The sequence below is a fragment of the Thamnophis sirtalis genome, unplaced genomic scaffold (genome assembly GCF_051295495.1).
Source record: "Thamnophis sirtalis isolate CommonGarterSnake01/CBP01778 unplaced genomic scaffold, rThaSir2_p1.2 scaffold_1, whole genome shotgun sequence".
NCBI lineage: Eukaryota > Metazoa > Chordata > Lepidosauria > Squamata > Natricidae > Thamnophis > Thamnophis sirtalis.
In genome coordinates this window covers 47,811,165-47,838,960 of record NW_028261381.1, presented here as the reverse complement: position 1 = coordinate 47,838,960, position 27,796 = coordinate 47,811,165, and the positions used below count along the sequence as shown (strand labels likewise).

The following is a 27,796-nucleotide window of genomic DNA, read 5'->3' as shown; positions in this document are numbered from 1 at the left end:
AAACAGGGTCATCCTTTTTGTTAAGTTCTTCTTCAAGTGACAAAGGCTGTGAATGTTTCCTGGAATCCCAGCTGCTTTATAAAACAATGACATGAAGTTTTGTTGTTTTATTTACAGAAGAATCTAGCAAAGCCATTGTACTTCATTGAAGATGAAATCTAACTTGACAGATATTCATTGCATTGTGGTATGTATACAGGCACACATGCTTCTTATCAGGAAGTCCAATTGTATCAATAGATCCTTCATCCAGGTGAATAAAGATGCAATTTATGGGATTTTTTACATAAAAACCTTCCTCGGTGTACCTATGAGCCTAGCTACATCAAATACCTCTTTAAAATTGGCTTTGATCAAAGAAGAACCTAAAAATATATTGATGCAACAGAAGACAGTGAGCATTTGGTAACTGATCAGTAAATTACATACCACATGACAAGGCTGAGATGCTTATTTCAATATTATTTTATAGGTTGTGCTGCAAAATTGCCTTAAGCACACTCAACCCCAGCATCTTCACTATGACTGCAGTTGTTTTCACCCCATTCACGTTTTGTGCACAAATAAATGGAGAGTTCGTTTCCTGAACATTGCACATCATCCAGCCAGATTTGTCCAGATCCTGAGGAGCCAAAATATATAAGCAGAGATATAAGGAGTTAATATATAAATTATTTCCAAGATGAGAAAACAAATTCTGCTGACATTATTGTTCTGTGAGATCTGATTGTACAAATATGAGGGATTGTTGAGGGAACCATATTCCCAGCCAGAGCAAAGATGCTTCCTTGCCATGTTTCAAAGAGAGAGAGAGGGAGGGAGGGATGGAGAGATGGAGGGAGGGAGGGAGGGAGGGAGGGAGGGAGGGAGGGAGAGAGAGAGAGAGAGAGAGAGAGAGAGAGAGAGAGAGAGAGAGAGAGAGAGAGAGATAAAATCTCTTGCTTTCAAATTTGATGAAAGTTTGTGAAGTAAATTACCTGCAGGTGCAGTGAAGGTATTAACAGCGCGATTGAACCCCAGCATTTTGCAAACCACGTTGCCAGCATTCACATCCCAATAATCATCGCAGATGGTGCCCCATTGCCCTTTGTGCAAAATCTCCACACGGCCACGATTGTCTTCTCCTATGAGTCTGAGGAAAGCACCGAATCCTGTGGTTGTTTGCGAATGTAATTTCAAAAGACAATGGCAAAAGCAATGAAGGGTTTGATTATGTCAAGTATCCATTGAAAAAGAACTTTTCTACTCCAGATGTACCTTTGTGATTTTCCACATCTAAAGTATAAACTCTCTTAGAGGGAAATGGTGGACTTTAATTAGAACATTTTCGGCAAATCCTGCAACTTCATAAGCTTTATAAATCTATTTTGGTGTTTATAAAGTTTGATTTTGTTTCTTGATATTGGCTTCTCTACTAAACCTGATGCCCCAGGTGAACACCTAGTTCACCTGAATGGATAAGCCACTCCTGGCAAAGAATAACATAACACCAATGATTAGTTAGGTCCTGAAGACAACTCCTGGATTAAAATCAGAGGTGGGTTCCTACTGGTTTGGCCCGGTTCGGCCGAACCGGTAGTGACATGCCGGCCTGGGTCATACAACTGGCAGCAACCCAGGCTGGCCATGCCTCCGAAACGGTCACCGAAGTCGCCATCTCTTTTTTTTTTACTTCTGTGCATATGCAGAATAATTTCAGTTGAACTGGGCATGCGCACGGAGCACGCACCAGTGTGCGTATGAGCTAACCAGCAGCAACACTGGCTGAAACCTACCCCTGATTAAAATGTAGGAATACAAAGGATAATAAGCACAAATATCTTTTCCAATGAAAGGACTGCACCGTATTACTTATCTATAAGTCCTGATACAAAGGATACTATCTCTGTTTTGCCTACTTCTGGAACAGGCATAGCTGTATGTTTTTTTTTAATTGTGCTTTTGCTATGGTTTTGCTCTGATGCTAGATAAAGAAACCCAGCTGATACGGAGCTCTATGCATTCAAAAAAAGTTTTACAAATTGTTTTGTTGGGAATAATTTACCTGAGATGCCCCTTTCACCTTTAGAACCTTGTGTTCCCGGTGATCCTGGTTGAAGAGAATTAACAAAACAAGTGTTAATGAAACATCCAGATAACTTGTGTGTTTTTTTTAAAGTCATAAATGAAAGCAGAACAGTACACAATGGAGTTATAAATGAATAAAACAAATGCAACAGGCACCAGAAAGATATTATCTGTCGTACTTGTGTGCCACAATTTCCAAGGCATAACTATCGCAAGAGTTCTCATAGACCCATGATTCCCAAACACTTTGGTCTTAGGACCATTTTAAAAATTATTTTTAATTTATTTTTTTTAAATGATGGCAGACCCTGAAAAGTTTGGTTTGTGTGGGTTATGCCTATCAATATATATTAGAAATTAAAACAGAGAAATGTTAAAGTATTTATTTGACTTTATGGACCCTTTGAAAATGTGTGGTCCTGGATTTTTGCTTGCAATTCCTTTCATAATAGGCTAATTTTTCCCCATGTATGAGACAACAAAATTGGAGAACCAGCACTAGAGAAACTTCACCTGACTTTCCATTAAAGATCAAGCAAACAAGGCATATGGGGTGATCCAGTAGCTTCAATAAAAGGGAATTTATGGAGAGTGGGTTGAGAGTGAGTGTGAGTGCTCTTTGGCTATGCTTGCCTATAATAATTTAAACATGATAAATCCATATTCTGCCAAAAAGTTCACATGCACTTGATTATATATGTGCGCAAATTATTGATATTGGTTTTGGAATTTACCTGTATCTCCCTTACTACCTTTTTGACCTTGATCACCTTTTTGTCCTCGTGGGCCTGAGAGAAGAAAGAAGAACTACAGGTTAGAAAGTCTTCGGAAGCAAATGTTTCAGCATGCTATTTGCAGCTCTTTCAGCTGTCAGGTGAGTCAATGTTGACTAAAGATGTCTCTACAAACAGCAGAGACCAGGACTATCATGAAGAATAGGCAGGTAGACCAGTCCTTTGCAAACTCTCTGGAGAAAAGAAGAATAGGAAATTGTCCACAGACTCTACATGGCAGCTCCTTGCAAGGGAATTGTAATGCCCCTATGGGATGGAGCGCCCTGAAAGGGGATAACTTCTTGCTCTCAGTTGCAGCAACTCAGTTGTAGCAACATCTTTAAAAACAATGTTAAGCTAGTTACACTCACATTGTGATCACATTTGGAGATGATCTTCTTAATTATGTCATAGATATTAGAGACTTTCAAAATGGCAAGCTTAATTTGAAACCTGGTGAGCTTTACTTTCTTTCTTTGATACAAGGACTTTAAAAAAAAAAGACTTACGAATTTAAAAACACTATATAATTGGAATTCAGAAAAAAAAGATTTTTTTATGTATGAAAATTATTAATTGAACTGGACTGGACTAGAGGAATATGGACTTTAATAATAATATTTTTTTTAAAAAAGCCCATGGTATTTGCTTACCTGGAACTTGACTTGCTGCTCCTTTCTCCCCTTGTTCACCCTTTGGGCCACGAGTTCCTGGTGGACCCACATTTCCAGCAGCACCTGTTAAGTGAATCAAAGGGTGTGATCTCAGACCAAATGTGAAGGGACAATTGCATATTGTGTACAAAGAAAGGTGTGCTAAGAACCATCCTTTTAATTTGGTAAGAAAAGATTACTTAGTAATAGAACAGTGGTCCTGATCATGTGCTGTCAAAATACTTTGAACTACAACTCCTAGACTTCACAACCACTGTGTCTAAAAACCAGGCCAACATTAGTCATGTAAACTGAGACTTCTGGAAGTTGCAGATCAGAAGGTACATAGACTGTAGGTAGTCCTTGATTTATGAGTGTAATTGAACCTGGCGGTCATCAAGCAAGTCATCAAGTGACCATGCCCAATTTTACAACAGTTTTGTGGTTAAGCAAACACCACAGTCATTAAATGAGCACCACAGACATTAAATGAATGTGGCAGTTGTTAAGTGAACCTATTGTACCTGGACACCATAAGTAAATGCTGGTTCCTGGCAAAAGAAAATTGTAATAAATCCCAGTCACATGACTGCAGGACACTGGAAATGGCCGCTTGCCAAGCCCCCCAAATGCAATCACATAACCAAAAGGGGGCAGTCATCAGAACTTTGAAACCTAGGCTGTAAGTAGCTCTGGGGAAGTGCATTGTAACTTCAAACAGTTGGTAAGCGAGCAGTCATAAATCAAGGACTACCTGTATTAGATCATGCCGGGCTGCAGTAGATGATTTTGCTCTGCAGATTGGTACCTTTTGTTCCATATTATAGATTTGGAGGCAAAATCTGCTCTTACTGTCAATCTCCTGTTGTAAGCAGCTTTGTATCAAAAAGGAAATGCAGAGAACGGCCACCGTATCCTGCTTCGTCTTTTGCTGATTCACATCACCATGAATCGTTTCTTGTTGATGTCAGTAAGAAGAGTTTTTGCCTGCAAATCTATAGCATGGGGCAGTGTTTAGAAGGGATAAGGCCACAGAGACTCAAAATTCATTTTTACCATTTGGGAGAAACCTAGTCCATCGACTAATGTGGAGGAAGGTCAAAATCCCTTCATAAATTGATCATTGCTCATGGGGTAGAAAGAGTTGATCAATAAAAGAGGAGAAAAAGGGGAAGAAAGTCTGCAAATACACTTTTAAAGTATACAATCTGGTGCCAAATAAGTGAGCAGTAGTCACTTCCTTTATTAGGAACAACAATGTAATTACTTCTAGCAATTTCAGTGAAGACTTCTCTATATTATGTGTTCTCGGGAGTCAAATTATTTCTAGGAAAAAAAATTAGTTGCTCTTGTTTTAGTATTTTCTCAGGTGTAAGTCCTATTGACCTCTGTGTGTCTTACCACCTAGTAAGCACACTTTGCTCTGTAGTGCAATCCCATGGATTTTCATTCAAAATTAACCTCTGTTAAATTCAGCAACATTTAGTTCCAGGAATTGGGCGAGACTCTTGGCCTCCTGAACACATCTACAGTATGTAAGAATAAATGGTACTGAATATAAGGAAATTGACTTCTGGTAAGTATAGGGTTATAGTGTTGGAGAATGTTTGTGTCAGGATATAGGTGATGAGAAGGGCATTTCAATTGCATTTACACAACATAATTTACCTTTATCTCCGTCTACTCCAGGAGCACCTTGGAAACCTTGAGGACCTGAAAGAGAAAATAATATTTTCTTGTCTATATGTCTGAGTGTGTTTCTATAAGCGAAAGGAGATTCTTTGGGTGTTATGAACATGACATACGAAATGATATATTGTATAGAAAATATAGACCAATCAGCATTGGTTGCACTCCTGGATGAATTCTGGTGGGGAAGGATGGAGGTGATGCACCCATCCTTGGTCTTCTTGACTTCTCAGAGGCTTTCAATACCATTGACCATGGTAACCTGTTGGCCCAATTTAAGAATTGAGGATGGGTGGCACAGGTCTCAGGGCTCTCTCCTCCTTTTTAACATCTGCATGAAACTGCTGGCCAAGAGCATCTGCCATCATGGGATACAAATACCCTGATGGTATACAGTTATATATCTCCATTCCAGGTAAAGTAAGTAATACTGTGGGTATTTTTTCATAGTGTATGGAAGCTGTGGGGACCTGGATGAGGAACAACTGACTTCAGCTGAACCCTGGTAAGTCAGAGTAGATGGGCCCCTCTGTATTCAGAAATTTATCATTTTTCATGTTAGATGGGTTGCACTACTTCAGACAGACCCAGAACATAACCTGGGGTCCTCCTGGACTCATAGCTCCTGGTCAAAGAGCAGATAGCAACCATGGCTAGGAGGGCCTTTGTTCAACTTTGTGTTGTGCATCAGTTATATCCTTCCCTGGATAGCGAGACCCTCTGCTTGGTCACTGATGCCTTGGTCATTTAGACCAGGGGTCACCAACCTTTTGAACCTCAGGGACCACTAAATTCATAATTTTAAATCCAGAGGACCACTAATATGATCTGCCTAATGACAAGCTGGGTGGGTGTGGTTAGGTGGTCATGTGACTGGGTGGGCATGGCCAACTCGATGTCACACATGTCAAAGGGCACTTCGCCAGCCTCTACTCTCCCCTCCACTCTCAGCCACTCCTCACCTGCCCGCCTGGACTCCTTAGGGCCCCAACAGGAAGCAGTTGTTGGAGCTAAGCAGCCATCATGAGAAAGAGTTGGCAAAACAGCTTGTCCAGTTCAAACTGGATCTGACTGAGAAAGAGGCTAGCAGAAGCACCTCACTGAGGACTACGAGTTTAGGCTTTCCAAGCAGAAGGAAGACCTACAGGAGTGCAAGGCCAGGTACTGGTGCTTGGAGGCTCAGTGGACTGAGATGGTCAGTCAGTTCCAGGCAATGATGCCGTCCCATTGGAACAAGACCCTCCAGCTCTTTGCCACCAGTGGCACTTACCTCCAGCCTTCACCCAAACCCAACACCAGGAAGCTGAAGCACACCCCAAATCAGAATTTCTCCCCACCTCTGACCCACACAAAAAGAACCCAAAGGGGGAGACTTTCTGCAGCAACACACAAACGTTCATCGCACGTATCTGGCCCAGGGGCTATAGCTTGAGGACCCCTGATTTAGTGCAATATAAAAAATGCAAATAATTTTTCTGTGGACTGCCAAATTTTTCTTGCGGACCACCAGTGGTCCACAGACCACCGGTTGGTGACCACTGATCTAGATTATTGCAACACTACATGGTGCTATCTGAAACATGTAACATCTTTGCTGTGTGAACTACATTGCGTATCAGTTTGCTTCCAGGTCCAATTCAAGGTGTTGGTTATGTAAAGCCCCACATGGGACCAGTTTGCCTGTGAAACCATCTTCCTCTGAATACTTTGGCTCATGCCATGTAAGTGAGGCAGAGAAGGTATGTTGCAGACCCCATCAGTTAAAGAATTCTGACTTGCAGGTTCTAAGAAGAGAGCTTTGTCCGCCTTTCAGCTTTGAGTAGGGATCCCAGAGAAGCACAGTTGTGGGGCTGATTGATGCCCTGTCAGCATGGGTGGGTTGTTGCCAGCATTACTGCCAATTCACAACCCACACATAATGTGCGCATGTGCGCGCTGTGCACATGTGCGCAATTAAATAGAAATTGTTCTGCATACATGCGCAGAACAATTTACAGTAAACTGCACACATGCAGTCACTAAAATCAAAAATGGTGGTGCCAAGCGGCAGTGAGGGAACTGGTTTGAGGCATGGCAGGCCTGGGCCACTGCTGGTTCTGCAACCCAGGCCTGAATTCCACTACCGGTTTAGCCGAACCGGCAGCAACCCAGCTCTGCCTGTCAGCTCTCCCTTCACCATTTAAAGTAATTTTTAACAGCATTTAATCATCCATGCCTTCTTCTAAATTCTAAATATATACGTTATATTGTACACCGCCCAGAGCCCCTCTTTGTGGGGGATGGGCAGTTTAAAAATGTGAAATATAAAATATAACTTTAAAAATGAGGATAAGAGAATACACCTTTGAAACTTCTACATGAAGGAGAAGTTGCAGGAATATATTTAGGGATGAGTAAAACTACCAACTAGATTATAGTTCTAGATCTAGAATATCAAATGTAGCCCTGATGCCTTGAGTGGAAGACTAATGAAAAACATTAAATCATCATGGATCTCGGTGGGAGAAAAACAATTTTAAAAAATCAATTATTGAAAAGTCATAAGGCAGAAACGAAAGGACAGCAAATGATATTTTAATAAATTATCCCAATGATAAGTATATTCTATTCAGAAATCTTAAAAGAAAAATAATGCCCACTTTAAGGGAGATTTCCCAAACTCAGGTGTGCTATATTTCTTTAATCCTCAGGAGTGGCTGAGAATGGGCTGAAGAAATCTACAACACTGGAGGACATCAAGGTTGAGTTAAGGAGTAGAGACAGGTAAAATTGAACACTGTGTAAGTGGTATTCTATCTATCCAACAGAGCCAGTATGTGTAGTAGTTAAGGCATCAGGGCTAGAAAGCAGAAGGCAATGAATTCTAGTTCTATGTAGGCATAGCCAGCTGGATGACATTGGACCAATCACTCTCAACTCTAGGAAATTGGAAAGGGCAAACTACTCCCCAAAACCCTTGTCTTTGTCTTCTTACACAAACAAGAAGTATTAAACTACAGGGACTTGTCCAGGCAGCCACTAGGAGTCAACACTGATTTGAAGACACTAAATAATAATAATTTATTCCATCCTTCCACCTATCTGTTCAGCCTCCGGACTAGATTTTGAGGGACTGTGTGTGGGGCTGCAGTAAGAGATATTGGAATTCACCCAGTGCCCATCACCTGACAGAATTAAGTCTCTGAAAATAATCATTCTGAAGCAAGATAAAAACTTTTTGTCAAATTTGGAGGTTAATCTGCTTGGAATTCTCCAGTTATTCATTTAGGATTCATAGATATCTAAGTGGAGCCAAAGCGAATAAGTCTTAAGGCCTCAAAGGGTGATATTAGTGTTGATTAAGAAAGTTACTAGATCCAGTCATGGGCAAGGAGCATGATGTCATATGTCTCAGGGGACCATCCCAAAATAATAAAAATATATATATAATGGACAGTAAGCTACTAATGTGATGACCTCATGGTACAATTGACATTATTAGGGCTGCCACTTGATGTCAAGGGCACCCAAAATAAACTTGCATCTCTGAGCTTTCTAATGTCATAGAGATGGAAATGAGAATAAATTATTCTTTTTTTCCCTATAGGTCAGTGTTGGTGAACCTTTTTGGCACCAAGTGCTAAAAGGTGTGTGTGTGTGTGTGTGTGTGTGTGTGTGTGTGTGGGCACATGGGAGACCACCAGAAACTGGAAGAGCAATTTGGTTTCTGGCATGCATATCCGAGGTGGCACATCAGAACTGGCAGTGACTCAGGCCTGCTACGCTTCCGAACCGGTTCCCTTGCCACCACTGGGGCACCGCCATTTTGGATTTTAGTGACTGTGCATGCGCAGTTCACTGTAAATTGTTCTGTGTATGCCTGATGTGCTCAGGTTGCAAACTGGTAGTAAAACCGGCAGCAACCCATCCCTGGTGCACATACGCGCTGGAGAGCTGCTCTTCCGGTTTCTGGTGCTCAGCTGACCAGTGTACATGTGCATGCCGGAACCCAGAAGAGCAATGGACGATGGCTGGTTTTCCCAGAGAGATGGCTCTGCATGCCACTTACAGCACATGTGCCATAGGTTTCCCATCATGGCTATAGGTAGTAGACTAAAGGAACAGCCTAAGAGCATCAGTCTTCTATCAGGGTCAATCAAAGTAGGACATTCAGCTGTTCATTACCTGCTATCTCTACTATTGCTCCTAGTGGTCAATAGGGCAACATTTTGGATATATTAATAGCATTTGAGGAATGAATTCATGAAGCAGAAGAAGATTATTTAGACAACTTCCTTCACAGTGAGAATATCTGACTAGCTTTTTCCCCTTAGCCTTTCAGAGGCATGGCATAGAACTGACTCTCATGATACCCTAAGCCAGGGGTGGGTTCCTACCGGTCCTTGCTGGTCCTTGCAGACTGGTTGGTCGGTGAACCCGGAAGTAATTAACTTCCGGGAATGCCGGCAATGTTCCCTCTAAGGTGCGTGGCTGCGTGGCAAGAAAACACAGCGCAGCAGTTTCTAACTGCTGTGCAGTGATTTCTGTCACAGACTCTGGAAGCTGAGGGGCCTCAGAAAATCTAGGGTTAGCAAGGGTGCAGGGATGGCGGCAAGAGCTTACACGACACAGCTGGTCTCCTAGGACCTCCTAGGCACTGGCTGTGCTGCTCATTACCGTCAGTTGCCCCATTTTCAGCAAAGCAAGCGTGGGGAAGTCCTTTGCAGGTGGCTAGAACTCCCCAGACTTGTTTTGTTGAGCACTGGGTGACTGACAGTAGTTTGCACCGGCTGCGGCCGCTCAAACTAGCACCAGTCTCCCCGTGTTCAGCAAAGCAAACCTGGGGAGGGCCTTTGTGGGTGGCCAGTCCTAGCCAAAGCCCCCACCCCCACCAGAATATCTGCTGCCACCTCCTTCTCCTCCAACAGCACTGCCAGATTTGCCGCCCGACGCTGCGGCTGAGGTGAAGCCGCCAAAGCTCCCGCCGGCACCCCCGCCCGTGGCAGTGGTGCCTCTCCCTCCGCTTGGAGCACCTGAGCTAGGTCCCGTGTTACTCCTCCTCCTCTGCTGTGCTTTTGAGGAGCCATGAGGCCGCGGGAGCCAGTAGGAAGGCGGCAGAGGGGGCGGGAGCAGGAAGAAAAGACCTCATGGCTTCTCAAAAGCATGGTGGAGGAGGAGGAGGTGGCAGCAGGGGTAACGTGGAGCCCAGCTCAGGTGCTCCAAGCAGAGGGGGAGGTGCCGTCACTGCTGCCATGGGCGAAGCGCCAGCGGGAGCTTTGACGGCTTCACCTCAGCCACAGCACCGGACAGCAAATGTGGTGGTGCTATTGGAGGAGGAGGAGGAGGCAGCAGCAGTTATTCTGATGGTGGTGGGGGCTCGTCGGCATCTTCAGCGGCAGCCTTGCCCCCTGTGAAAAAACCAAAGATGGAGCAGATCCGTGCAGATGACGTTACCGCAACATGACTGGAGGAGGAATTCTGGGAGTTGAAGTCCACAAGTCTTAAAGCTGTCAGGTTTGAAGACCCCTGGGTTTTTTTTTATAAAGGGTTAGGGGTGCAAGGGTCTTGTAGCTTGACAGCTTTAAGACTTGCATGCTTCAAATGCCAGACTTTCTGAGCCAACATTTTGGTTGCTAAGCAGGAGCTTTGTTAAGTGATACTGATATTATATAACACTTTTAATTAAGCTGGTACCTTGAATAAACAAGCCACTCCCATCTGGTCATATGGGCAGCAAGCCACTCCCATCCGGTCACATGGGTGGCCACTCATGTGCCACGCCCACAAAGGAGGCCACACCCACAGAGTAGGTTCCAACAATTTTTGAAACCCACCACTGCCCTAAGCCATGATATGGTTAAATCTAATATGATGTAGGAACCCAGAGTATAGACAAATGGGTTAAACATAACCTATAAAACCATAGCTTGTAGTAGTTTTACAGATCTCACCTATAGTCCTATATTGTTTACCTAGCCATGGTATTTATTACTCCACAGCTAAATTTCCCTTTGAGTCTCAAGACACAAAGACAAGAGGAATGAATGGCCTCAAACTGCCAGAAGAACTCTGCTGTTCCCAGTTCTATTTCATTCCCTATGGAAGATGTGAAACTTGGGTTTTTCTCCACTCTCTGAGTTGTAGATCTCTGTTCTGTTAGGTCACTATGTTTTCTTACCCCCCCTCCTCCCTAATTAATAAAGAAAGCGGGACGGACCAACTAGTCAAACACTGCAAAGATTGCTAAGATGCCAATAAGAAAGAAAGGGAACTCCTAAAATATGGCTGACTACGGTTTGTTTGTTGTCTGAGTAGTTGCTGATTGAATTATACTGTAATACTAACCCATATCATGTTCCTACTATTTACTTCTAAAAATAGTAAATGTCTCATAAACACTGAAAATATACTGAGTACTTGACTATCCTCCGTGTTCTAAATGTGGCATTCAATATAGCCCTTGGTTGCTTTCACTTACCTGGCGAGCCTTCATTCCCCTTCTCTCCCTTCTCTCCTTTATGACCAGTTAATCCTCTTGGGCCCATGATTCCACTTTCACCAGGTTCTCCTTTTGATCCCGGTAAGCCTGTTTAGCAAGTTAAACACACGAAGCGTAAACGCAGAAGTTTTCTCATGTGTATAGTCCCTGATTTGTTTTCAGTTGCAGCATGATCATAACACAACTAATTTGCTTAAGATCTGCTTCACTGAGGACAATCACAGTCTAATCAATTAGCTCTTTCTATTAATGATGAAGCTGTATATTTTGTTTCTGGGTCAACAGGCTCTTGAGATCATTTGTCATGTGAATGATGAATTAAGACATATTTTTCTCAATCTGGAGTTTCTACATGATTTAGAAGATAGCCTCCACAACTCACAACCAGAATGCCAAACTAGCTAGGGAATTATGAGGAACGAAGTCCATCTACCCATCTAGAAGGCACTCCTTTAACAAAGATTGTGCTAATTTAGGTCACAGAAGTATTTTATTTTAGGCTTTACAACACATCTAACTTGCAACTTCTTAAAAAAAAAGATACAAATGTACACATAGTCACAGTTTTGAGCTGTGAGTTGAATTTTGAGTTTAGTTTGGTTGGATTTGGAAAAGCTATTAGGGAAATAATCATACACAAAATTAATTTTATGATTTTTCCCACTAAAAGTCATGAGATTTCAGAAGCAGGAACAATAATTTGATCAAATTAGTTAGATTGTATGATTTACAACAATAACAACAACAACAATAACAATAACAACAATAACAACAATAGCAGCAATAGCAACAATAGCAACAATAGCAACAATAGCAACAACAGCAACAGCAGCAGCAACAACAATAACAACAACAACAATAACAACAATAACAACAATAACAACAATAACAACAATAACAACAACAACAATAACAACAATAACAACAATAATCGGAGTACTTCTTATATATGATAACTTTTCACATATACAGTACCTGATTTACTTTACATGGTAGATTTTTTTCTATAATGTATCTTGGAATTATGTTAATGTAATAGCTACCCATATTGTAATAAGAAAAATAAATAAGCTACTTTTCCTTTAAAAATGAAACTAAAAGAAATTAGGCATTACTGATCTCACTTGGAAAAAAATGGTAGATGGCAGCAAAAAATATACAAGAAACTCTGCCATCTAGTGATAGCCTAGTTCTACAACCCAAATTTGGTAGCCTTAAGCTTGACAATCTATTTCCTGAGGGCAAACTCAGGTAACAAAAGCAATATCATATGTTTCTGGGAGGAATCTATGCTACACCAATGAATTTATTCCTGTTTCATCCCCAGACTCTAATTTACATAGCCCCAACCCTGCAAAATATCTGATACAGCCCAGAGACTCTGGACAATAGACAAGAATGTTTGTAACTCAGGGTTCAACTCTCTGATTTTGATTATTTTCATGCAGATGTTTTATATCCCAATTAGGTACCCTGTTTCCCTGAAAATAAGACCTCCCTGGATAATGACCCCAATCAGGCTTTTGAGCACATGTGCTAAAATAAAGCCATCCCCCCTGAAAATAAGCCCTCCCCCAAAACATTGCAACACAGCAGCAGCCATGAGGTGACCACGCTCACCACCTCCTGCACCTCAAAATAATAAGACCTCTCCAAAAATAAGGCCAAGTGCTTATTTGGGTGGGGGGTGTCAAAAGTAAATAATACCTCATCTTATTTTCAGGGAAACACAATATCATCAGTGGCAAGCAGTTGGGTAATGAAACACCTGCAAGCAAACAACCAATAGCAATAGCTCTTCGATTTATATACCACTTTATAGTGCTTTACAGCCCTCTCTAAGTGGGTTTACAGTGTCAGCATATTGCCCCCAACAATCTGGGTCCTCATTTTACTGACCTTGGAAGGATGGAAGGCTGAGCCAACCTTGAGCTCATGAGACGCAAACTGCCCTATTGCTGGCAGCTGGCAGTCAGCAGAAACAGCCTGCAGTACTGCATTCTAGCCACTCTGCGCCACCATGGTTCTAAACCAAGTTATAGAACACCTGTCAGCCTCTGCTTTGCTGCTGCTTCGGCTGCCATGAAACGAGGAGGGAGGGCATAGTATTTGGGAGGGGTTACTAATTGTGCTGGAGGAAGATTCTGGAGTTCTGCTGCCTGTCGGACTACGCATGCGGAGGAGGTTCCCGCCAAGGCTAACGGCGCCGACATTCCATCTTGGTGATGCCTTTCGAAGTTATCTTACACCTGACACTTAGGAGAATTATGATTGGACTGTAACTGGGATGCCAAGGGGTGGGGAATGGGTTATTTTATATATCAATTGCTTTCGCACCTAAATAATCAGTCTTCGCTTTGCTATGCCTCTAATCATTTATAATTAGTAAAAGTACACTTGATTTCTACCTATGGAGTCTCGTGGTCTTCTTTCCTAATTACTCAATGAAGAGGTGCTGACAACACCAAGAACCTCACAGAATCAGGCTAGTTTATCATTTACCTCTTTCTCTTCTCATAGCACCAGCAGAATTGCATTCCATTATGAGCCATGGTGGCGCAGAGTGCAGTACTGCAGGCTACTTCTGCTAACTACCAGCTGCCTGCAATTTAGCAGTTCAAATTTCACCAGGCTCAAGATTGACTTAGCCTTCCATCCTTCCAAGTTTGATAAAATGAGAACTCAAATTGTTGGGGGGCAATATGCTGACTCTCTGTATACTACTTAGAGAGGGATATAAAGCATTGTAAATCGGTATATAAGTCTAAGTGCTATTGCTGTTGCTATTAAGAATAGGTAGGAAGAAAATATTTCTCACTTCAAAATGTTAATAATTTGTCTTACCGTGTAATCCCATCTCCCCCGTTTCTCCTTTCATTCCTGGTTCTCCTGGTAGTCCAGCAGGCCCAAGATCCCCTTTTGAACCCTTTTCACCATTTAGGCCAGGAAAACCTAATGTAAAAGACATGTGCACATTTAATAATTCTTTTTAATTGAGCTACCGTACACAGTGTCCAGTACTGAATTCAAGAGATTTAATCTTATTGTGATGCTACAGTAGTCTCGGGGCTGCAGTAGTCTTATAATAAACTTTTGACTTGCTTTGGCGTGTTGTCATAGTGCTTGTTTTTTTACAAAATGATAACTTATAAATCGTAGTTTAACAAACCATGATGGCTCTGTTTGCACCAAAAGCAAGCCTATCACTTAGCATGATATATACAACTAGAAGGGCCAGGTTTGTTACAAGATTTAAGGCAAAAATCCGATGGCTAGTTTGCAGCCCAGGATGTCATTTGAATTAAGCCCTAGTAGCTATGTAATTTATGGTCCAGGGTGCTGAAAAAATGAAGGAACTGGGTTAATTCAGTATGGTATGATTAAGTAAACCTGAGTTACAATAGAGGAGACAAATTTTGGTGTGCAGGGTCAATTTACCATTTTCCATGAAGATGGAAAGCTGCAGTAGATAGGGCAATGATGGTCATGTTATACACCTGAGCAGGCCTGGATTTATTAATACAGTTTTATATTTTTGGCATATTGTTCTTGCCTAAAATGATAAGAAATGATGATTCAATGAATTCTAAGTATAATTGAGGGAATTCCAGGGTCCTTAAGGAGGAATTGGGGCTACTCACATTGCACATCCCTCAATTAGCATGTTGGCACAAATCTAATGTATAGTAATTTGAGGAATTATGGCATCTGGACAATTTCATGAGAAACTTCACATTATTTTAAGCAATCTTTTTGTCGTCACCCCATGTCCAAATTTTAATGATATATCTTTGCGGTGTTGGTTGTGCAACTATGAATTAGCGCCGGTTGTCTATTCCTTTGAAATATGTGTTATACATTGGCTATACTAAAAGAACGATAGAGATAATTGTTCAGCATTTGTAGCTGCTACAAAATCATATATCTCTATCTATAGTGTCTGTCTGTCTGTCTCTCTCTCTCTCTCTCTCTCTGTCTGTCTATCTATCATCTATCTATCTATCATTTACCTGCCTGCTTGCCCTGCCTGCCTGCCTGCCTGCCTGCCTGCCTGCCTGCCTGCCTACCTACCTACCTACCTACCTACCTACCTACCTACCTACGTATCTATCTATCTATCTATCTATCTATCTATCTATCTATCTATCTATCTATCTATCTATCTATCTATCTATCTATCTATCCTCTATCTATCATCTACCTGCCTGCCTACTATCTATCTATCTATCTATCTATCTATCTATCTATCTATCTATCTATCTATCTATCTATCTATCTATCTATCTATCTATCTATCTATCTCCATCTATTGAATGATCTATTGCTATATCTTTGTCATCCACTGTATATATATATAATATGTCATCAAACAACAGTCCTTGGGAAGGACTTGATAGGTGGATAAAAATACTAAATTCTCTCTAAACATCTCACTGTCTGCCCAATCACCCATAGTAATAATATGGTTAAATTGTCTTAATTTCATTTCAGTAAAATGGCCTTGCTGGTTTTATTTCAGTCTTAACTTTGGAAAATGCAGTTGCTGCATTTAGGTCAACCTTTCCAAATCTTGATTTGGTCTATAAACAGAGTTGTTGGGAGAGATGAGGGTTTCAAGGCTGAAAAGACCAAGTTAGACCAAGTTGGAGGATGGGAGTCATAACTTTGGAAGATAGAAGGAGTTCCAAGGATGCATGCTTATCTCTGACTAGAGATAGATCTGGGAACCAAGGGCAGACCATGACATTTTGTTCTATGAACTGGTGTAGAATTTGGTACTTTTGCCTTGTACCCAAGACTTACCAATGTTTTCCCCATGTCTCCCAAGTAAGAAAATCTTGAAAGGCCCTATCCTAATTCCTGCTGTAAAAATACACTGATAATATAATATATGTTCCTTTTTCACAAGACTGAAAACTAGACTTGGAGTCAACATCATCTGATCCTTCTCTTGCTTTGGAAATTCTCTGAACTTTAGTCCACAACTGAAACATGCTAGACTGGACTTCCCTGGCCTGACCAGTGAAGTTGTCAACTGCAAAATAAGTGATATTTAAAGATCTCCCAGGACAATCACTTTAAGAAAAAACGTTTAAAGGGGCATGAAATAGACTACCTGGTAAACCTTGATCTCCTTTTATCCCTATTGGTCCCATGGCTCCTATAAGCAAAATATAGAAAAAATAAAAATAAATGTGAAATAAGAATTGACCAGAAAATTAAACTTTACTTGAATTTCAGCATCTGATTACTTTATTACCTGTATCACCTTTTTCTCCTGGGGAACCAGCATATCCTTGTATTCCTGGAACACCTAAAACATATACAGGATACATTAAAATGAAATCTTATTCTCTGTATCTACTAGGGATTAAGTATCACTGAGCTCCACAGGATTTACAGTTTAGCAAAAATGTGTGTCTGTGTGTGTCTGTATGTATGTGTGATGTGTGTGTGTGTGTGTGTGTATATATATATATATATATATATATATATATATATATATATATATATATATATATATATATATATATATATATATATATATATATATATATTGTGCTGATAAATAAATAAAGGGAGACTAGTATAGATCTATTTCAAGCTATTTAGCTCTCATCAGCTAGCCATACCCTTACTGGGATTTGAACCTGTGCTGTATTGCATCTTAGGCAAACGTCTTAGCCATTACGCCACAGGTCTCCTCCTTATCAGCTGAAGCCAGGGAAGAAGGTATATATTTAGAGTCACAACCCCTGGTAAGCCCCAATTATGGGAAGAAGCTAACTGCTTCCATCATTTGTCAATTGGCTCGTCACAAGAGTCCATCACGACAGAAACCCAATATTTTTACTATATATATATATAGTCCTCAACTTAAAGCCATCTCAGTTTTGTGATCTGAGATAAAGCACAGATGGAAAAAGGTTTAAGAGAGATTTTGAATTCTGGTTTAGAAATGATGTATTATGCTTAACAGAGGTCTCACTTCAAATTCATCCATGGAGAATAACACAATTTTTGACTACAGAGAAAATAGACAAAAGAATCTTTCCTTATCATTTCAGGATCCAAGGAACGGGCTCCTCCACCTTCCTTTGATCTTAGAATAAATTCATGGCAGAATATACTACAACATACTAGTATTCTACAAGGCTATAAATATTCCATAGGTATAGAGAACTTGCTGTAATGTACAGTACCCCATATCTTGGCATGCAGGAATCTACATAAGGCAATAACTGGTTCTAATGAAAATTAATCTCTTCCCCCCCACTCCAGAGAATCAATTTATTCCCCACTCCCAATGCCTGTTTCGTAGTTTAATATTCTTCTCGAGTCGCTCTTGAGACATCTTCCTGTAAAAAGTAGCAAAGATGCTTGAGTACTTGAGTATTTGGCCTGAGCACCAAGATCTAGAGCAGTGATGGTGAACCTTTTAGACATCGAGTGCCCAAACTGTGTGCACGCACATGCCCAAACTGAAAGCTGCACATACGCAAACATGTGCTCATGCATGCACGCATGGACTTGCATGCATATGCATGCATGGACATGTGCACACGTACATGTTCAACAGAGACCCGAAGACCAGCTGGCCGGCAGGAGGCAGGGCATCCCAACACAGGCAGAGCAGCAAGAGGTAAGATCTTTTTCTTTCGTGAGCTGCAAACGATGAAACAGAAGCTCACGAAAGAAACACCACGGAGATCTGACCTGGGGCGAAGGTGCGCATGCCAGCAGAGAGGGCTCTGTGTGCCACCTCTGGTACATAATGTGTGCCATAGGTTCGCCATCACAGATCTCGAGTGATGCCCTTCAAGGTGAAGCCCAGAAACAGCCAAAAGAAATTAAACGGTTCAAATGGACTGGATAACACCCCTCTTGTCTTCACAGTATAGAGGCTCAGACTGCAGCTGAGGAATTACCAGGTTCTCCTTTGGGTCCAGAAAGTCCGATCCCTGAGGGAAAAAAAGGAAGGACTCACTCAGTTTTTAAAAAATCCAAAATTCAGTAATATCAGCCCTCTGCTTGAAGAGGTGGATTGTGGTTTTATTTGCTTACCATTTGTTCCTGGGTTCCCTTTGATTCCAATGTCTCCTTTTTCACCTTTATCTCCTGAAAGATACCGCAGTTGTGGGTTTATAGCAGATTTTATATGATGTACTTGCCATAAATGATTCAAATTCAACACTTCGAACTGCCAGTTTCATAAAAATTACATATTGGCTGCCTATTTTAATGACCATTTCATTTCACATTGACTGCACTTCAGCAATGAAACAGCTATTCATTATTTTAAGGAGCCCTGGTGGCACAGTGGTTAGAATGCAGTATTGCAGCCAAATTCTGCTCACAGCCTGGGAGTTCGATTCTGATCAGGCTCAAGGTTGACTCAGCTTTCCATCCTTTCAAGGTCGGTAAAATGAGGACCCAGATTGTTGGGGGTAATATGCTGACTCTGTAAACTGCTTAGAGAGAGCTGTAAAGCACTGTGAAGCAGTATATAAGTCTAAGTGCTATTGCTATTAATGAATTTATAAAGATTATATATGACTTTCTAACTACATTTGCAATTTGCAATGACAATTCAAGTTACAGCTCAGGGTATGATTAATTCAGCTTAGGAAGTCATTTTGTTAGGTTTAAGACATACGACTGTTCCTGAATTCATATCCTACTCAGGAAGATAGTCAAGTAAGAAGGACATGAAGTATATAGGCATGTGGCTTATTAATGGATCAGAGTTGTTACATTTGATGCCAGGGGTGGTATTTACTTACCTTCCCTACTGGTTTGCAAATGTGAACATGTATCATGTCCATGCATGCACATTGTCTTCCCTGCATGTGCTTTGCCTTAAAAAAGGGCCTAAATGGGATGCCGTAGAGCCGGGGCAGGTGGGCAGGGCCACCCATGATTTCCACTACCGGTTCAGGCGAACTGGTCAGAACTGGAAGAATATCACCTTTGGTCAATGCTCAAAATTCAAAATGTGACCTTTATTACCTTGGTCACCTCTTCCTCCTGGAATTCCTCTTTCTCCTTTAGGTCCTGATTATGAAGAAAAGAAGATTCTTATTTTTATGGTGGTCTTCAAAGTTGCTTCTCCCTCTCCCTCCCCCCCCTCTCTCACACACACACCAGCAGCAGAAACCAGTCTAAAGGGCCACTAAATTTATATGTTACTATAACTGGCACATGAATTTATTTGTAAAAGTATTTCCATCACTGGAGGTGAATTATGGGGAAAATTCAGAGAATATGTGTTTTTGAATGAAGGGAATGTGTAGCCATTGCCCCGAATCTTCCTCCATGTATTCACCTGGCAGGAGATCTGAAGTGCCTACACGTACAGAAACTGTCTGTTCTTGGACTTTGTATACATAATCATGGGATCTATCTACTCAAGTGTCCAGCTATCCAACCCAGCCTATTTGCATCAGGGATAAGTGAATCTGTCAGTTCCGATTACTTTCTGCATCTAATATTTCTCCTTTCATTCCTTATATTTGTTCCAGCTGATTTCTGCATCTAACTGCTTTTCTCTTCTTTAATCCACATGAAAATTCATGTATATTTTCCTGCACATTTCTCCCAGAATATATTTTGCTTAAGGGAGGTATTTTTGGAGGTTTCCTTAATATGATTTCTTTAATTTTTTTAGTTGCCTTTTTCTTTTTACGTTATTTCCATTAACCTACCCATTTTCAAATACATTTTTAAAACTTGTACATATACCCCAGCCCTGAAAATAGGATAATAGGGTTAGTTCTCCTGTTCCTTTTACAAATAACACACAAAAACAGATTATTGCTAATTTCTGTGCATCCATCCACCAAAGGTGTTCAACAGGCATATTCTCACACATTTCTGTTGAATTCGGTTAGACAAAAATGAACAATTTAGTAACCATACTTTAAATGAATGCTGTAGAGGTTTAGAGCAGCTGCTCTTGCCTACTTTGTGTGCTAGAACTCAGATATGTATGGCACTTGCTTGCTTACAGAATATCATTTAATTTTAGTCACATTCAGATATTTCACAGGAATTATGTTGGACCCATTAAAGGAAATTATTTGTAGCTAAGGGTTGAAATGAGGGGTCCTTAGTGTTCTCTAAGGTTGCCTTTGTTTACTTAGATGGAATAATGTAACATCTGCAAGTTAACAAGTTGGCTCAGAGTGCACAAGTATCCCTCAATTAAGTTGGAGCAATAAATGAAAGAATAGAAGGAAGTGATTAGAAGATCATATTATAGTTACCCACCAGGAGGTCCTGCAATTCCTTGAGTCATGTTGCTTTTAATTTGGTCTGAAAAAGATATTGACATCTGTTGGAAACAGCATAAGTCTGTAACTAAAATCAATCTGTTTTCACACGCTTATTAAACAAGATGCACAGCTACTCCAGATGTAAACCCTATTTTAACATTTCTCCAGTTATATTATGTATCTCTGCAGTGTTACCATTTTCAACATTCCCATGGTCTTTATGACCTCCTTTTCCTCATTTTGTTTTCGTGGATTACAGTACAGTATGAACTTTTATAGCACTGATTTGAATTCCACTTAGTATCATTTCCATGCAAAGTGATTAACTATTCCTTTCAAATTTCCTTATTTCAGTTTCATTCCAAACCATTCTATCACTTTATTGGCCAAGACATCTCCAAGGTGTACAGAAGACCCTTCTTACATATTTATAGCCAGGTCAAGAGATTTCCACCCAAATATGGCAGACTCTAATAGGTTCAATGCCTCTCATCAAGCTACAAGTCTACATGAAGAAGAAACAAATGTACTAATGAAATATAGACAAGTACGAATATAATCAGTATAAAAAGTGTTTTCTGGTCTTTGCTGAGGCGATTGAAAGGCTGATACCCAATCCCAAACAGTAGTACTGGGTGGGCTAGTGCATGTTAATGTGATTATTTTGAGGGCCTTGTAGAGCTGTGGGTGGCAGCAATAGCAATAGACATGCTTCAAACAGTTTTCTAAATATTGCTTTGTGACTGACTTTACCTGCTATTTAATCCAACCCAGATCATAATCCAATACAATGCCCCAGATCAATGATACATCTGTCAGCCCTGTATCTGTCAGCCTGGTAGACCAGACAGGAAACATGACCAGATAATCCAATTTTATCTTATTGTAAAGCTACACAATCTGAAGGTAGAATTCTCCTGTTGTCTCTTTTACAGCCTGAGAAACTAAAACTATGGATGATCCTTTCTGAGTTTCTTGCCTCACCTACTATCCAGCTACAGGCTATGATGTCTCTTATCCCTAGACAGCATCTTTTTGCTCCATCTCCCAAGGTATTTCCCACATATCATTACAACATCATAACATCTACACCAAAATGATTTAAGTACCAAATTGGATCCATCCTTCCTTCCTTCCTTCCTTCCTTCCTTCCTTCCTTCCTTCCTTCCATCCATCCATCCATCCATCCATCCATCCCCATATAGGCTATATCATAATATACACAGAGGCAGATACAACATGATCACTAGCAAATGGAACGTACTTTTATGTACATACTCTGCTTATCTTCAGTATAAGTTTGGGAGTGTTGGAAAGATCTTAATCAGAAAACTTTGAGATTAAGATAATTGTACATTTGCTTCAGAGAAAAAAAAAGTCTATACAGAATTTGATTCTAATGGCTTTAAGGGTCAAATTTAACTTTTTATATTGAAGCTCTTATTCATGAACTCTTGCAAGAGAGCAAAAGGAAGACCAAGGGCAGAAATGTGCCCTGAATTACAAATGTGCCATTTGAACAAAGAAATCCATTCCATTTTGTATACAGCATTCAAAATACTTAACATGCACAGTAGGAAGAGGGATAAAACAAAATAAAACTGCATTCAGATTACACAAAGCTAGGATGTACCTGTAATGTTCGCCATTTCCCATTGTAAATATTGGTTGCTCAATTTGATTACATGAAATTCTTGTTTTAAATTGTGGATCCAGTTTTCTTGACCATTCTCAGCATTGATTCCCAAAATGATCTCATTCTCAATGGAGGCATTGGCAAGATGATTCACTTTATTTGCTGTTCCGCCATCTTTCATATTATTTATAATTTTGTGCATCGTATAGACTAAGAAAAATTGAACAGAAAGTAATGAAATAGCCAATCTTTATTCATCATTACCCAACTGTGCTAATTTTCTAAGTTAATTTTCATTTTTCTATATAGCCCTGGGAGAATGTAAAATTAGGTGAAGAACTTTAACCAAATCCTATTATCTTGTCAGAGAGCCTTATTCTCATGCCTTGAATGTTCTCCTGAAGTTATAGAAATAGTCACAATTTGTGAAAAACTCTCACCAGGACGTGTCCTTTCATGTCATACCTGGCCAAATCACAGATCTATTGCTATTGTTAATGTTATATAAAACACACAAAACCAATTATTGTAGCAGGATCCTACTGACTCTTTCACATTTCTCTGATTTGAATAATACAGAATAATTCAAATTCAATTAGCCCCTTGCCTTTTCAACACTCACATTTTATTATTTTACTTTAATTAATAGGTCACTATTTGTTACTTCAAAATTAGTGTTTGGAGGAAATATATTGCTTTATGCAATACAGTTTAATCTGATGTTTAAAAGTGGGACCAGTGATGTTGCCAAAACAAGAAAACTTTATTTATGGACATTCTCTTTGGACATGATATGTTAATTTCCCAAAGGGACAGGGGCTGACCAGGGACTGCCTTTATTGAGATATATGTGTTCTCTAATGTTTCTTCTGGTTAGGCAGTGTCATCATCACAGTGGACATGAGTTTGGGCAGACTCAGGGAAAAAGTGGAAAACAGGGGTGCTTGGTGTACTGCAGTCCATGGTATTGCAAAGAGTCAGACACAACTTAGTGACTAAACAACAACAAAAACAAAAAATATTTCTTCAAAGACATTGAGTGGAAGATTTTCTAATCTGGTGATCAGTGCAACATTAGAGGGTAACCTGTACCTATGATTGAATTAGCCCCACCAGCAGAACTTCCATGCCTTTCTTTAAATGCAATTCAAATGCACTAAAACCTCATTTCATGTTCTAGCACATGTTCTCTATACTGAAGAGGTAGGGTAACATTTAAAGAATGGCAATCACAAGGACATGAACAACAATTTGTTTATCCACCAGCATTTCCAGCTCAGATTGGAGGCCCATTTGTTATCACCTGTATACTATCATGGGATAAGTTCATATAGTGCCATTATTGAAGGTTAAATGGCCACAAGATCGTGGCTTCTACCTGCTGCATCCAATATGAACATTCCTGGCTTCAGCTGCGAACCATTAAGTACTAAGAAAGTAAGTGATGCAGATGTGGAATGGAGCTCATCATTGTTAGCCAGAAAACTAAGAACATTTACAAGACCTCCAAAGCCAATTTTCTGCCTTTAACCTTTGCAGTCTCACCAGGACCTTTAACCTTGACCTACAATCCCCGTTTTTACTGTCTTACTCTGTCTTGGTGTGCATTTATCATCCATTTTTCTAGTATGATGTTCCCATCTCCTTTTTTCCCCTGTCTTTTTTCTGTGCTGTAATGTCCCACTTCCTTTTCCTTCTCTCTCTCTCTCTCTTTTAAATGTAATGTAGACTAAAAGAAAAAAATAGAGAAAAACTATATGGCTGCCAGGAACATAAAACAACTTGTTGGCACATAATCAATCAATCAACCAACCAACCAATCAAAAGAAAAGTGATGGTACCACCTTTTCTGTCCAGGTGTGCCCCATTTGTTGGTCATAATTCACCAGCTAAAAGCTTAGGGGATACTTGAAATCAAGTGGCACTTTTAGCTTCTGTCCCCAGCATACTTCTGCAATTTACTCTAGACTACAGAATGGTTTCCTGTTGTTGTGTTGCTGCTGTTTTTAAATTTAGTATTATATGACAAGATAAAAAGCATTGTAAAGAGCTATTCATATTGTGATGAGAAAACCAGGATGACTAATCAGTCTCACATGTGGCTGAAGACAAAAACATCTGGAAAACGGGTTGGGAAACTCAAGGTCTGAAGGTTATTTAGTGAATGCTGGGAAATCATATTTGGCACTGTTTTTATTTTTCAGGTACCAATTAGAAACGCTCTCACTTTTTTGGAACTTTTTAGGATGGGTAGGTTCTCTTTACCTTTTTAACTCTGTATTATTTTAAGATCATTAATGATAGGTGGGGGAACCCCTTCATGATCTGAAATACAGCAATCAGTTAAACATGACACCACAAAACATCTGGCTGCTTGGGGGACATAATATGATGCTGCTCACCACCAGTTGTGACTTTCCCACAACATACAGTACATTAAACTGATACTTCAATGCTGCTGAGGGTATCTACCCAAGGCAACAGGTTAACTAAAGATTTCACTCAGCCAGATTTACCATTATCAGTAGTGTGAGAACAGGCAGTTTTTAAACTTTTGATTTAAAAAAACCTAAATTATGTTTAATACAGGTTACCTTCATAAGCCAACAGTCCCATGCCTCCTGTGAGTATAACCAAATATATTATGAGTACTACAGACCAAAAACAGCATCGGCAAGTCTTTTTCTTATTCTTTGGTTCTAAAATTTGGGGGAAAACAAAATATACAGAGTAATTTAAGTCCATCATTTGGCTCTACAAGTGACTGAAACTATCCTTGCGGGTCAAATAATGATAGTTTCAGATCATAATAATCTTCTACAAAGTTTTATAAAACATGTATCCTATTGAAAGCAGGATTAAAACAGGTTATCTTTTATTAGTATGTTTAACAGAGAGTTAATTGCTTAATTTCTAGATAAAAGTTGGTGTAAGTGTAAAGTTTAAACTATGTAAGCTTATCTGGAAGTATATTTGAACATTCAATTTTCCAAAGATATCTGCTGAGAACAGCAATCAACAAATAACAGTCTTCCAAGAATTTTTTACTGTAAAAGTTTTGTAAATGTCAGTGATATACAACTCAATCAATACAAAAATAAAACAAACTAAGCAATATAATTTTGCCTCTTAAGGTATTTCGATGTAACCTGTGACAACGACCAGCTGAATAAATGTTGAAATATCTTATGAACTTGATATAGGTGCACACTGAACAATTCTGAGGAAATCCATTCTTGCACCAATGTCCATTTGAAAAGTCCTATTGACACAATCTCACTTTGAAGGGACATCAAATCCCATCAATAAAGGTTGTGTGTATTTCCTCACAAAACTCTTCCTTTTTCCTTGTCACTACAAATAGTGAAAACCTTGTCTGTGTGAAAAATAGCCGTAGCACATTGTGAAAGACAACTTTAAATCCATCCTTGATTAATATATAACGAGACTTCTGCTGATTTCTCTAACTAAGAATGTCATTTAGCAAACGAAATGGTTCAAAAGCACATTTCGTTTATCTCTTTTCTCAGTCAAATCTACAGAACTGAAAAGCTAACAATGCTCTCAGTTTGGACTCAGTTCCAGTGATTCCATCTATGAAATGTTCATGTCAGCATGGTGTCCAAGGTACATATGTATGTAAAAAAAAAATTCAGGTGGATGGTTGCAACTATGCAGCTGAAGCCCCACTGCTATGCATATGCATGTTGTGTCCAGGCACATACCAAAGGATGGTGCTGCAATTATGCAAACACAATCCCTATTTTGACTTTTTTTGACTGCTCCCAGGCACCCCTGCATGGCAATGTGTAAAAGTGATGTGCCATTGTGCTTTCTTCCAGGACCTATCTTTAACACCTATTCTAACCATTAGCTCTGTGCATCTCAGTGATCCCAATCTAAATCATAACCAGGACCTATCCTGCTTCGTTTCTGATTTCTGGTTCCTCAGCAAAATTCTGGAGAAAAAGTATTCATCCATATATGTGCTCTTCAAACTTCCATGCTACTGAATGAGTAGTCTTCCTTAGAAGCCACTTACGCATATCCCAAAAGTGCTTTTCCAAACACCTACTGGACTTCCTTGGGTTTTTTTTTTCCTGGAAGAGATTTTGCTTCTCATCCAAGAAGCTTTTTCAATTCTGATTCTTGGATGAGAAGCAAAATGTTTTCAAGGGAAACCCCCCCCAAGAAAATCCAGTTTCCTTTTGGAAAAGCACCTTGGGGAGAATCATGACCTGGATGATTGAGAATCCCTATAGATACATATGCATATATACAGGTATTTGCATAGACATAAACCAATGTATTTCCATTACATATATGTCAGGGCTAAGACTACCATCCAAATTTAGGATTATAGTCTTGGGCATGAAATTCCATGGCACCCTTCCATATTTTTATGTCAATAATATAAAATAATGCCATTTAATTTAATTCAGTAACAAATTAATTCTATTTATAAAAGACCAATTCTCACTAATCAATCACTAATAAGTTGTCTTAAATATTTTGATCTAAGCATAGATGATCATCAAATAGTAAAAAAAAAAATACTTTACCACTAATTTCAAATGGTGTGAGTCCAGAAGAGGCAAACATCATCTCATCTGACAACGAGAATGTTTTGATGTCTTTGACTTCATCATAGGTGATGCTATTTAAGTTGTCCATGGTCAAAGTTTTACTGTAAACTGCAATCCTATCAGGATAAATTTACTAGTTTTATCTCCTGGAAATACAACCTATTACATGAATGCTTGCCATTGGCTGGATTTTATTTTTACTAGACTTGAAAAAAAAAAAAGAAAGAAAGAGAAAGAAAAAATCCCTAGCACAGTGCCTTCTGTACTTCCTCTAAAAAAATGTAAGTGTGGACTGATGAATATGCCCTTTAATATTAAAGATAAAGAGATAGAGCTAAGAACTAAAATCCTTATTCTGAAATGTGACTCCTGACATTTGCATAATAATTTCTCTTGAAATCTGACCCATCGTGCTTATGTAAAGGCGTGTCTATACATTTAACTCAACATTGTTTTCCGGATAGGAGTGATTGCAGCAACTAATAGATTATAACTGTCATTGTGAAATGAGAGAGCTGCGGAAAGAAAAATGCTGAAGCAGTGGGAGATTGGGGTGGAGGGCTTGCACAAGAAGAAAAGGCATTAATAGCTCTAAAACTTCCCCCTGGCCCTGAGAGCACCTAAGAGCCTCCCTTGAGA

At 39.8% G+C, this 27,796-nt stretch overlaps 1 protein-coding gene across 1 annotated transcript; it reads right to left on the bottom strand.

Annotated features, from left to right (window-relative positions):
* On the bottom strand, positions 1 to 27,247 carry MARCO (macrophage receptor with collagenous structure). The gene is made up of 17 exons (XM_087712118.1): positions 27,134 to 27,247; positions 25,166 to 25,270; positions 22,569 to 22,781; positions 20,931 to 20,975; positions 19,671 to 19,715; positions 18,726 to 18,779; positions 18,590 to 18,622; positions 16,921 to 16,974; positions 16,777 to 16,821; positions 14,505 to 14,612; positions 11,640 to 11,747; positions 5,162 to 5,206; positions 3,494 to 3,577; positions 2,802 to 2,855; positions 2,045 to 2,089; positions 978 to 1,151; positions 1 to 622 (listed from the first exon to the last, which is right to left on the bottom strand). Exons 1-17 carry the CDS (start codon positions 27,243 to 27,245, stop codon positions 492 to 494), a joined length of 1,455 nt encoding a protein of 484 aa, XP_087568244.1. The 5' UTR covers positions 27,246 to 27,247; the 3' UTR covers positions 1 to 491.
* Between the last annotated feature and the right edge of the window lie 549 nt (positions 27,248 to 27,796).

Excerpts from the sequence above, each read along its gene's own strand:
- MARCO (XM_087712118.1), bottom strand. The coding sequence starts at position 27,245 with ATGGACAACTTAAATAGCATCACCTATGATGAAGTCAAAGACATCAAA. Across the intron at positions 16,975-18,589 it reads TGGACCCAAAGGAGAACCTG|GTGTTCCAGGAATACAAGGA; the intron begins GTAATTCCTCAG and ends TATATGTTTTAG. Across the intron at positions 2,090-2,801 it reads AGGTAGTAAGGGAGATACAG|GATCACCGGGAACACAAGGT; the intron begins GTAAATTCCAAA and ends CTCTTCAACCAG.